Below are 12,897 nucleotides of genomic sequence, written 5' to 3' on the forward strand. Positions count from 1 at the left end.
GACATAAATACCTTCTCCTGCATGCTGCCCTCCATGAAAATGGAGGAGTTACACCTGACATGCCATTATTACCAAAGAGACAAAAGTAACCTACCACACCCATAAACTGAGTATCTGACCCTAAATATTCTTCCCCAATTAATGTTAGTCAGCTAGCCACAGTTACCACTATACAAAGCTCAGTCTCCTCTGTGGGGAGAAAAAGGAAAAAATGCCTACTGTGCATTTAGCTTTTTTATAGTAACCTCTTAAGACAGCATTGTCTTTACCATTGCTTAAACAACAGAACAGCACACAGATTCAAAACTCAGCCTTATGAAATTAGATTATTTTTGCTCTTCATTAGGGCAAAGCTAGCTCATTAGCAAGGAATTAGTTAGGAATTACTAGTTTTAATTGAAAGACAACTACATTCAGAGGTCAGCACTAGGATTATCTAATTCAAGAACAATTCTCTAGAGGAACTCGCATTCTGCTTTCAGAAAAAGCAAGCAATACCTCTTCTAAACAAGAATTCCTATATACAAACAGCCAGAGGTTGCCCGTGTGTCCACACTTCACATTAGTATCTACAGTAGCATCCAGTACAGGTATATGTTGCTAAAGCAGAAGTTTCTCAAGACAGCCTCTTCCCTGATCCCAACTGCAGCTCCTCCAACTTACTGTTTTATTTTCTCAAGCTATTACAATTTAGATTTACACACACACACACACCAGTTTTAAATTCATTACATTTATAGCTGGAGCTATTTGCATACAAAAATGAAATGCAGCAAATGCAACAATTTCTAGTACTATTTCTTTGCAGCAGTCAAATCTTTTAACAAACAGTAGAGAAGGCATTCTAAAAATTGAAACACCACTTAAGCTTGCCAACACAGAGCTGTTATTACAATCAACACTTTTTATATTATGGAGTACAGCATTCTCTTCAATTGCTGAGAAAACAATTGGAAAAGAGCTCCCCCATTCCCACATCTTCTTACATACATCAGCGACTGAAGGAACGCTTTAAAAAACATGCAGTGGATCTTCCGGCATCCACATTAAGTTGCTCTGTGTTTTCCTTTGAAACTGTAGTTTAAGTCACTTGTTATATTTACCTACAGCTACACGTAAAATCTGTTTATACAATAACTTCATGAGCTTTCTCTGAAGTCACATTTGACAGATCAGGCCAAAGTCAGGTAGACTGTGAATAAGATGTGACACTGCAAATTGCAGGTAAAAATATGAACAAAATATTTCATATAAAACCAAGTTTGAGAGGCAACCACATACCTGTCAGTGGCCTTCAGTATTTTACAAGTATATTAGAAGTGTTAAGCACAAGAGCCACTAGATCTGTTAAGCTACTTCTTTACAAAGATGGGGAAAGTTGTTTCTCTTCCTAAGCATGCAAGTACCCAATAAGCACTGTGACATACAAGTATTAGCATTCAATACCACTACTACACACATAAAAGCGTAACTATAGAGAGACAAACATGCCAAGCCTTTGACTAGGCAGCCTGCAAAAGCAAGTAGAAAATGAGTGACCAGGGAAAGCCACATCCAGAGAGATGCACAAAGAAAAACACACTGATAGCCACAGTGTTAGCACAACCTACCCTCTCTGCTCTGCTATACTCTGAAGCCAAGAAACTGACATTACACAAAAATTCTTCATACAAGTAAACTTTTGTTTTCCACTGAGTAGGACAAAGTGCGGGGTCCTCCTGAAAAAAATCTTTATCATTAGGACCTAAAATAATGCAAGTTGCAGTAGCTGAACAAAATAAGTGGTAATAAATTTTGCTGAACTTCACACTTTCTAAAAACACTGTTTTATATGACGATACAAATCAGATTATTAATTAACAATAGAAGTCCAAACTTGGCCCACAGGCACAATGCTTCACCCCAATATTCCCTTTTCACTTTGATTAAAAGCTAAGGGAATCCATTTCTGCCTAAGTTTGCAGCAAGTTCAGCACATAAAGCACCAGGCTGGACTGATTTGAAAACAATTCCACAGTAAAACAAGTTTAAGAGTTGTTGCCTTTCTGTAACTAGATAAAAAAAAATAACTTAATGCTGCAACTACAATAAGAAGGGTTACCTATATTTTACAGAATACAGGGAAGGTAGTCAAAATTAAGACTGATCGAGCAGACAATATGGATTGGTTCATCTCTGGGATGGGGGGGAGACTTTCAGAAGACTCTTATTGATTTCATTAAGATTATTCACTTAATTAAGCCTACTCATTCAAGTGTAATTGCATATGTTCATGAACACACTGAAAACAACAAGACACTTGTTAAAACATGGGATGACATGCTTTGCAACTTAAAAATAACAAATTTTCCACTTCAGTAACAGAAGCACAGGTTTTCAATCAAGAATGCTAAAGCAAACTTCAGGACATGAAGTAATCCAAAAGCTTCAGAGCCAGAACTCTGAGATGGTTTCAAAAGGGGCCCACAAGGATCCTGGATTTGACAAGAGTGATGCAGCTTCTTGAAGTTAAGTGTTCAAGTTAAGAAAGCTTCATCCGAGTTAAGTGTTTCAGAAGGTAGCATCGACCACACATATACACATCAGAGTACACACCTGTCAGCTGTGTTCACCTTTGTTACCAGATGAAGATACTGTTATTTTGTGTTAAACAAATCCTCAATTCAAGTGTGAAATTTTAGGAAAAATAGGTAAGTTTAGTTCTGCTTCAAACCTATAGGATAAACAGGTTTCACATTGCGAACATTTGTATTAGTCATTCTGTGAAAGAACAAAAAAAAATAACAGGAAAATGAAATTCATACGAGAAGTGGCATACATGTATTTCAGATCCATAACACATGGCCAAGACTTGCATGTAATCTCCTGATGTACAAGAAACCTCAAATACGCATATAGAAGCCACTTTGGTTACTCTTCTAGCTTCACTATGAAAATGATAAAACAGCAACAGCAAAACTAAATAAATAATCAGCCCAGAACTAAAACTTGCATAGTAACCACCACTGGCTGGCTAGCTGATGACAAAAACAAGCTCTCAGTTTCAACTCGAGACCCTTAACTACACTCGTAACATGGAAAAATAAATCAAATTATATTTCATACTAATTGAAAAAAAAGTAAAAAATATAAATCAGCGAAACTTGGCCACTGATAGAATGTTTTAGATTTGGAGCAGTTTCCAATAACCACAGTTTACAGATATTTTAGTATGAAAATAGATTGCTATGTGCTAGTTACAGACAAAATGTAAAACGAAAGTATTCAGAAGTTACATTAATATAGGAACTATTTACTTGCAGCCTTGAAAACAAACCTGCTTCTGTGAATAGGTCTAAAATGAGGCTGCATTTGCCAGTCAAGATTTTTCAGGGGTTTCACCATCTCCTTAAAACCAACTCAACTCCGTTTAACTGATCTTTAGAAGCCATTAGTTTAAGAAATAGATTGCTAATGGGATAAAGTGCTAACACCACTCAGGCACAAATGGAAACAGTCTTACTCAAAAGCCTCATCATATTGCTCTAATTTTGGGTTTGTGAATGAGTCAAAGATTCAGCGTTTCCAGGATAATCACAGTGGCTGATTCAGCATTCTCAAAAAACAATTGCGACAGAAAAGCTGGGTACCAAGTCTAGTCAGAACAAAACATTTAAAAAATAATATCCAGAAATGCTTCCCCCCTACCCTCAAGTACCCTGATCATCTTCTGCCTTCTTGTTCTATCCTTACAGTCTTGAAATTACTAGAAAGGAAACAGCTGAGGAATGCTGCCACTCTTATGCCATGCTTTCCATTGACTGTCATTTCAGGAATGCATATAGGAAAGTACAAGAGCTTGGAATGTCTCCACCCATCCAGCAGCACCAGAAGCTGTCCAGTTTACCAAAAGCTCCACTGCCTTGCAGCTGCATTCCAGTTTGCGTTTTTACAGTTGTCCAGACCAATGAAGAAATATATGTCATTAAGCACCAATAAAACATGTTTTAGGTAAATGTCCTAATACGCTGCATGTCCTACATGCATGTACTCCATATTGATACTACAGTTTGACAGTAACAAGGCTTAATTCACAATTTCTTTGTTGCACGAGTCCCAGGAGGGTACACTTATGCTACAGTTGTCCAAAAGTACTACCACATCTCTTTTAGAGTATATTAGTTTGACTAAGTCTAACCTGTATGAATATATTCTTGAATAAAATTTAAGTATTTGCTAGAACACATGCATGTTCCTCAATTCTACATCCTGTCAGCCCAGCCTCACGAGTCACAAATACACAGAAAAAGGCAACCAATTTGCAATCCTCTCAAAAACTGAGAGCCCAGCAATAAATGTTTTACTAGCCCAAGAAACAACTTTGAAAGAGACAGCAAGCGAGAGTACAAGCAAAGGGATAAACAAGTAAAGAACTGGCCAAGAGCCTGTCAAACCATCTGTTCCAACTAAAATTTAGCATACACCCTTAAGTGTGGAATACCGATCCTCAGTTAGAAAACCCAAGTTGTATCTCTACTAATGATTTATACTAACTGCTTCTCTCCTAGCCCCGGATTTAGCTGACAAACAGAAATTTGGTAAAAAAAATAACGTGCATGCTACCACAATGCCAAGATCAAAAAGGTCTCAAATCAAGCATGTTCTCATCCATCTGATTCATACATACAAGAGCACATCTCATCTAATCTCACAAGGTGCTTTTGATGATTTATCATGAAAAAGTGTTCTAAGAATGCCAAGAATTCACCGAAAACGATAGATAAAGCTTTACTGTAAAAGCAAAATTAATGATACAGTGCAATTCATAGCTACAGACCATTGTCCCCAAATATTAGCTTCAGTAAATACTAAAGTCCTACCACTTGAATTCATCCTTACATTGAATGTAGAACTCTTCCTCCATGACTAGGTTAAGTTTGGGTCAGTTACACCAACATGGAAACTTGGCTTTAAATACTTTAAATAATTACTATATGCTAGAATAACCCATGTGAATTCTATCTGTGCACAAGAAATATCTACAGCAATGAAAACTGCTATGCAATCAGACATAGAAATCCGAGGTTCAAACTTGAAAGACCATGAAGAAGACAAGAGACGCTTAAGAGATAAATGTAAAAAGGTGAAAGCATTGTTTCTTTTATAAAACACCAAGCAGAACACAATTCTTTTGAATGCAGCATTTAAATTTCAACTATTATATTTAAAGTATATTATGAAAATATCACTTTTTTTCTCTTCTTGCCTCCATTTCAGAAGGTAAAAAAAAAAATATATCTTAGATGACAAGATCAGTAGGAAGTTAACAAGTACTTATTGTAGAATTTGAACCTAACTACTGTAACTATGGAGAGAAAGATCTATGGCCCACACAAGAACCAACTCCTATTACAAAGAGGATTTTAAACAAATACGCCTCTGTAGTCTAATCACTGAGTGAAGTCAACATTATGCTTATTGCACGACTCATTTTCTCTGTGCTTTGTTGTACAGATAGAGAATTAAAAAAAAATAATACACATACTCAGGATAACATCATACAAGCTGAGCAAATGACTCCAAAATTCTCAGCTGTATATCATCTACAGCAAGAGCCTGTGGAGGTTCAGTAGGTTGGAGTCATTTGTTTCTCCCTCCAGTGAGATTTAGGCATCCAGTCTGTTAACTGTGTATAAGCCTTTCTGTACAAAAGGAAGTTCTCTTGACAGTCTTGAAAAATTAACAAGTTTATCACACACACCAGTATTTTCAGTCTCCAAAAGAGGCTGCGCAGAAGTCATAGCTAGCAGGTTACCAAGATAGCTTTTAGCTGTTTCCACACCTTCCTTACCCTTGGTTACTGCGTGCTGCTGCTATGATGCAGACACCCTAGAGATTTAAGACTGTGGCAACCTGTTCTTTGCTCTTATGACTTGACGTGCTCTGCATGCTATGGCCCCAGCTCAAATACATGACCTGTGTTATCATTAGTCAAAAAGGATCCCGACAGCGAAACCTTAATGCCCTCTATCAAGTTTAAGGCAAAGGGATCCAGTGCTGGTAGATTTGATGTCCCTTTTTCATCACTCCTTGCCATCTGAAGGGATGTTGCAACAAGGATGACAGCTAATGCCAACCCTACCTAATGCTACCAGGAGTCCCGACAGAGTTCTTCACATAAACCATCGCAGAAACTCCTGCAAAGGAAGGTACTTCTTATCCAAGACATAAATCCCACAGAACCCACAGGCAATACTAAGCAATAATTGTCCATAATCAGTTAGAAAGAGTAAGTGTTCAGTGAAACATACTTGTGAAGAGCTTCTCAGCATCTTAATTACTACTGAGGGATCAACACAGCAGTCCTACAGCAGTGGCATCAAATCAGAATTTCTGTTTAACACTGCATACTGCTGTGCTGGCAAACTAATATGAAAGTAATATCAGTAAAACAGTCTCACCTTCATATTCAATTTAGTACTTTAGATTTGCAGAAAAACAGATATTTGCAACAGAGGACAGCCTTTGGGGAACTTTGCTTAACTAAACTGTAATTGCCCTGGACAAAAAAAAAAAAAAAGGTACATAAAACCTTCATTAAGGATTAGGAGCTTCTCTTGCTGTTCAGCCTTCACAAATGACAACAGCTATAGTACTCAATGATCCCCGCCCCCATGCACAAACAGTAGAGATAATTTCCCTTATTTACCTCCAAATCAGTACCCTCCCCAGGAAAAAGTAAGATCATGACAGCAGAACATGCTCCTTTCATGCCATGTAGCAGAACCAGACTGCAGCACCCACCTTCCTCACCCAGAGAGAATGAGGCCAAAAACCAGGTTACCACCTCCCCAGTCTGAGCAGCCTCAAAGAAAAAGGACAGCCAAAAAGCAGGCTACATAAATTGTCATACCTAACCACAGCCTAATCTCAGCTGCCGCCTTTATCAGGAGCATGCAGGTACTCCACAGCACACACATTGTGCTCCCAGAGGAGCAGTGTGCACAGGAAATCCAGCCTTCCAGGAAACTGGTCACATCATGGTCCCTCCCCAGCACATACAGCCTTCCCATGGTGCTGCCCAGAAAGGGTGGGCTCCTCTTTCCTGTACAAAGCTCTATGCACATTTTAGACAAACTGCTTTCAGTCACTTAAGCAATACATTCTAATCACAGTTAGTGAACCAAGTGCATTTTAATGGAAGGCAAGGAAAGAGAGGAGGAGTCTCCAAACTCTGAGGAAGATAGGTGCTAAGCTTTCAGAATGACAGAATTGAATCCCACTCTAAATAAGTAAGTTTGCCCTAGAAGGGACCAGGTTTTATTGAATACAGTATATAGTCTTTTCTTAATATCATTTCAGAATACGCCACTTCCCCACCCCAAACTGTTAATTTGAGAGGTCACAGCTCACTTTTGGACTTTTTTGCTCTCAAGTGCTCCTTACATTCAATTGTTAAGGTATATTAGAAAAGCTGCACTGTCTCTAAGTTAGATCTCATCCTGCATGACAACTGCCTGAGAAAGCAATATTTAAAAGCAATCAGCTTCATCCCCCACTAAATTAAATCAGACCTTAATTTTACAATCAAATGCCTGTTCCACACACACACTACATACGTTATGCAGGATACTGCAGCAGAATACACACTGCCCTGCCACAACATCCTACACTGCATATACCTCCCACAGACAGAAGAGTGTTATACACAGTTTTATACTTTGTGCTGTACTACAACAAGTTCTTAAAGGGAATGACATTTGAACCCAGCATTATGTATAATGGGAATAATAATCACCATCCAACAACAATTTTCTTCTCTTCTGCAAGACCTTTTATTCAATCGACATGTCCTCAGATACGATGCACGCAAGTCCACTCATTCATGCACATGCAAATATAGATCAAAATCACTCACTCGCAGCATCAAGAGATGAAGTACCTACGTATATACTCTCCCCCTTCCTCCTCTGAGCTACCAAGCCAATTGTCATTTTTTCTTTCCCATATGCATTGAAATAAACAATTTTATTTAAAGATTTCTGATGGGCTGCGGAAGAGAAAACACAGCTTAAACTCTTCCTAGAACTAACAGGAAAAACAAGGCCCGAGTAGTGTATTTAATATTTAATTATATTGCTATTTTGAATGCACACATTTGTTCTCAATAACGACAAAAAAGTTAGACGCAACCCAAAAAAGGTAGTCACTTTTGCTGAAGTAATTTATTCCTGTGAAGCAGCAGAGTCCACATGGGATACCACAGAAAGCATTAAAAAAAACATTAAACCACCACAAAGCAACAGCAAACTATGGTGGTCTTAAACATAACAACATGGACTTTGACACAATTAACATGTCAGTAAAAACTCTGTCAGGAAGAAGGATAATTTTTAAAAAAGAGTTTCCTTTGGGAACAGATAGAACTTTGTTCCATGTTACAGCCAAATCTGATTAAATGAATTCATGTTATAGACTGCATCATGTATGATTTGCACCTTTTATATGGCATTAGAGATAAATAAGATTTATTGATAATAATGAAGGGAAACCATTCAAGAGTTGGTCATGGGCAGGGTTGTATTAGGCCTTTTTTTATAGCAGCAGGCAACTCTTTACTGGACTGCCTTAAGAGGGCTGTAACTTCACAATTTTTCCTTCTTCTTTGCTTTTAATATCCTAAAACCAAAGAAGGCTCTTTGGTTATCACTAGAGGAGGGGAGGGGGCGAGGAGAAGACTGAGCAAGAGCTTCAAAGATTCACTGTATATAGTATCAAAGACATTTTGAAAACACCATCTGGACTTCATGAAGAGAGATAATACCATTCATCTCTTATTCTAACAACAGAGTTAAGCAAACGTCATCCCTTCCTACCAGTTACTGGAGTACAGTAACTTGTTGACCCAACGATCTAACCAGTTAAGGTATGACTTCTAACGCAGAGCTCCCTGGAAGCACAAAGCAATCATAATTTGATTAGAGAAGGATAAATACATAAAACCTCACTATAAAGTGACAGGCTAGCCTGAAGTCAGGTAACCATGCTGCAGTAACATGCCGACAGGCTTAACCACAACACACATTAATTCTTCCAGTTCAGTTCACAACTGAAAGTAAACCAATACCCTTCACAAGGGAGCAAGTGACAACTTATAGACAGGAAGAAGGGCAAAGCACAGTAGAGTTTTTTTATTTTACGTTCAGAAGGGAATTCTATCCGTGCTATGGGGCAACTTAGGTATTTGTAGAGTCTCACATCCTTGAAAAAATGATACGAGATGGGTAAAATACATTTAACAAAAACGAGGTGGTGAAACTGAGAAGAGCACTGTATAACAACAATGTCCTATTTACCTCACCTACCCATTCTGGGAAGACTTCTACTTGATCGACCTACACCTCCTAATAATTAAGAATTCTAATATTTAAGTACTGAACAACTTCTGAAGTTACAAATAAGAATCCAGTCTTCAGAGATCATTTTTTGCTTTTTCAGTATCCAGTGTATCCAATATTGTGTGAAAGCTTTTGGCCTTCTACAGAAACAAAAACTATTCAGGCAAACCCGCATTATCTCCGGATTGCCACAGCCTTTCCTTATTTGGCTAACGTTTTGAGATTCCAATCAGACTGCTATGAAGTTCAACATGCACAAAGCATCCATTTTGAGGAAACTTCACAGCCAGTTTCCCTTCCATTCCCCCCCTGCCCCAAGTGAAAGTTATCTCCCTCAGCACCAACCCCCCTCCCACATACCGACACCAGAACAAAGCAATATGGATTCGGGTATTTTTTACTGCTCTCCAACGCACGGAAGAAAAATGTTAAGAGCCCTGCTCCCCTTAAAGTTCATCTTTCACACTGCGGCAGAAGCCATCACTAAAGAAAGACAGCGGCCTGTTATTGATACGCGTTTCTATATTAGGAACAAAACACTGGTTTCCCTTAGAAACCGGAGAGAAATAGATGATCCGGCTCTCCACACGCCCACCCGCACACACGAGCGGGGTTTAGTCGGCTCAGCGGCTGCGGAGACCGGGGAAGCAGGGAATTGCCACCGGGATCCCGGGCATGAGGCAGCCGGGGGACGCGCCGCCGAGGCCAGCCCACCCCCCTCACCTGCCGGCCCCCAACCCTCCGCCGGGGGGCACCTGTCCCCGGCCCCCCGACAGCACAGCGGGCCCGGGCCCGTTCTCCCCGTCCCTCCCGAGGGAGGCGCTGCCGACAGGGGAAGCGAGGCGAGCGGGGAAAGCGAAAGAGGGTCACCGGCACCTCCTCCCCGCCGAAGGAGAGGCCCAACCGCCCCCTTCCGACGCCCGGCCTGCGGGGAGGGGGCGCAGCCCACCTCCCCTCCAGCCCAGCCGGCCCGGGCCGCTCCCCTGCGGCCCCCGCCGGCCGGCCGGCCGCCCCGGAGCCTGACCCCGGTCGCCGCCGCCTCCCGCCCCGCGCTCCCGGCCCCTCCCCGCCCCGACACCCCCCAGCGGAGGGGAGAGCAGCCGCCTCCGGCCCCTTCCTCCTCCACCTCCTCCCGGCGGGACACCTCGCCGGCCGGCCTCGCCCCCCCCTCCCCAGCCAGCCCAAACCCCGGTCCCGCCGCCGAGCTCGGCCAGGCCCCCCCAGCGGGCGGGAGCGGCTCCGCACCGACCTGGTGGAGCGCGGTGAGCCCGTCCACATTGGCGTAGTTGATGTCGGCGCCCCGCTCCAGCAGCCGCAGCACCTCCTCGGTGTCCCCGCTGGAGCAGGCAGCCAGGAAGACGGCGCCGTCGTCGAACTTCACCTTGGTCTTTTTGCGCTTGACTACGGGCGGCTCCAGGTCGGTCTCGGAGCCGATCCAGCGCTTCAGCTGCTCGTTCCGCTTCTGCTTGGCGTCCGCCATCTTCATACCCCGCTCCTGCCTGGCCCCCTTAGCTAACGCCGCACCGAGGATAGACTATATACCGCCAGTATCCCACAGCGCACCGCGGCCCGCACTCGCCCTCGCTCTCTCACCCACCCAGATGGAGGGCGCAGGGCGGGAGGGAACTGGGGGGCGGGGCGGCGGCGGCCTCGTTAGCATAACCCCGCGAGATTGCCGGGAGGCGGGGCTGGAGGCGCGGAGGGGGATCGCTGGGGAGGCGGGGCTGGCGCTACTGGGGCGGCGGCAGCCTTGGGCCGCCCGTGTTGTGGCTGGGGCGCGGCCGGCTCGGTTGGCTCATCCCGGGTCTGTGAGTTCAAGAGTTCAGCCTAAGGGTCACCGGCTTCCCCAGCCCCGCCGGGGCGGAAATCCCTGCGGCCGCAGGGGCAGAGCCGGACCCAGAGGCGTCCGACGGCGCGGCCCCGCACGGCGCCCGCTGCCTGCCCGGGCCTCGCCTCGGGGGGGGGGGCGGGGCATCGGCCTGTCCCGCTGCAGCCTGGGTGCGCTGGCGAGGCCGACAGGTACACGTAGAAAGCCGTGAGGGCCTTGCTAGTGAGAGGGCCGTCACCGGAGGGTGACCAAGGATGTACTTCTCCAAAGCGAAGTGTGTGGGGAGAGGGAGCGGTATGGTTTCTTGGGGTGTCTGGTGCTGGCCTTAAACCCGAAAACCGAAGCCAGGCTTTAGGCATGCAGGTCTGTCCTGGTTTCAGCACTTAAACCACGATCCCAGGGGCTTCAGCGGCTGGAAGGATGCTGCTCCTCCACCTCTGCGGGGCAACTGAGTGAAAGGTGCTGCCTGACCCTGCCAGCCACCATGCAACACCACATGCAACACCACCAGTGCTTCTGCCTGCATTGGCAAATGGGGCAAATGCAGCCCCTTGGAGGAAAAAGACAGGGTGATTTACTGAGGATCCTTGGTTTTGGGAGGCGAGACGTGTCTGCGTCAGGGCAGCTTGCTGTATAAAAGCACCATCTCCCATTTGTCCTGACACTTCTGCATGGCAGTGGACAGATCCCTGTGCTCATTGTCCATTTTACTTGAAGTTCACTTCCATTACCTGGAAATCTGGAGTAGCACACCAGTCTTTTCTGCTGGGAGAAAACAAGGAGTTACAAAGCATACAGCATTTGAAGATACAAAGACTAAAATGTATTTGTTCAGAGTTGCAACTTCTAGAAAACAAGCTGTTTCCTAGAAGAAAATACAAAACAAGTATTTTGTTTTAAGTTGAATCATCTCTGGGCATAAAATGTGGTTTTAAACTTGCTGGGAAAAGTTTTTTTTCAACTAATTATAGGAACAAAGTATAGTATGAGAGGGCCATCAAACCTCACACACTTGAAATTTCGTATGGTTTGTTCTTTTCTAATGATAATGTCTTCTTCTTACAGTGGGCAGCCTACTCAGGCTTCATATTTCCATTTTTATTGATAAAAATGTCACCAGCATTTTGCAAGAAGGAGTAGTTGTTAGGTACCAGCAGCAATGCATTGTTCTTATGTCTTTCAGTACGGATTTTCATCCTGAGGTATTTGCATAGTATCCATCAGATTTACTCATACAGCAATGCATGATATACAATGCACTGACAATTTGCAGGCAATGTGATTATGAATAAAAGATGACATCTTGTACTCAAGATGGAATATTGGCCAGAGAAAGATTTGCAGGCCAAGTACGCGGATGAACAATTACCTGGCACCTCATTTATACCTTCCCATTGACAGCCTGTGTGACTACCCAGAAGCACAGTTTAGGCTCCTGGTTTGAAAATATGGCTGACTGCGTAATGCACTTCAGAAACAGTCTTTGCAGTGTTTATTACTCACACGACTGAGCTGTGCTTTGGCATAGCGCTGGTACCATCAGCCCAGTATGGACAGTTACCAGCCAGGAGCTTGGCTTCACCGGCTGACTCACATCTAAGGAGGGCATTTGTGCAGGCTTCAGCTGCCTGCTGTGGCCTTGTCCTGGTGGGCAGAGCTCACTGGGGACAGACTGAACGGACTGCCATTTCC

General features: G+C 43.4%; 1 protein-coding gene across 3 annotated transcripts in view; it reads right to left on the bottom strand.

Moving 5' to 3' along the window:
* The window catches only part of PPP1R12A (protein phosphatase 1 regulatory subunit 12A), a 121,704-nt gene extending 110,711 nt beyond the window's left edge, over positions 1-10,993 (bottom strand). For 2 of the 3 annotated variants that reach the window (XM_040595284.1, XM_040595283.1), the window contains exon 1: positions 10,627-10,992. In XM_040595284.1, the coding sequence (XP_040451218.1) occupies positions 10,627-10,863 (237 nt within the window). In that variant the 5' untranslated portion in view covers positions 10,864-10,992. Of the gene's footprint in view, positions 1-10,626 lie in introns of all 3 variants that reach the window. The other variant, XM_040595285.1, reaches the window with a different exon arrangement.
* Between the last annotated feature and the right edge of the window lie 1,904 nt (positions 10,994-12,897).

Source organism: Falco naumanni, chromosome 5, assembly GCF_017639655.2.
Source record: "Falco naumanni isolate bFalNau1 chromosome 5, bFalNau1.pat, whole genome shotgun sequence".
In the NCBI taxonomy this organism is placed as follows: domain Eukaryota; kingdom Metazoa; phylum Chordata; class Aves; order Falconiformes; family Falconidae; genus Falco; species Falco naumanni.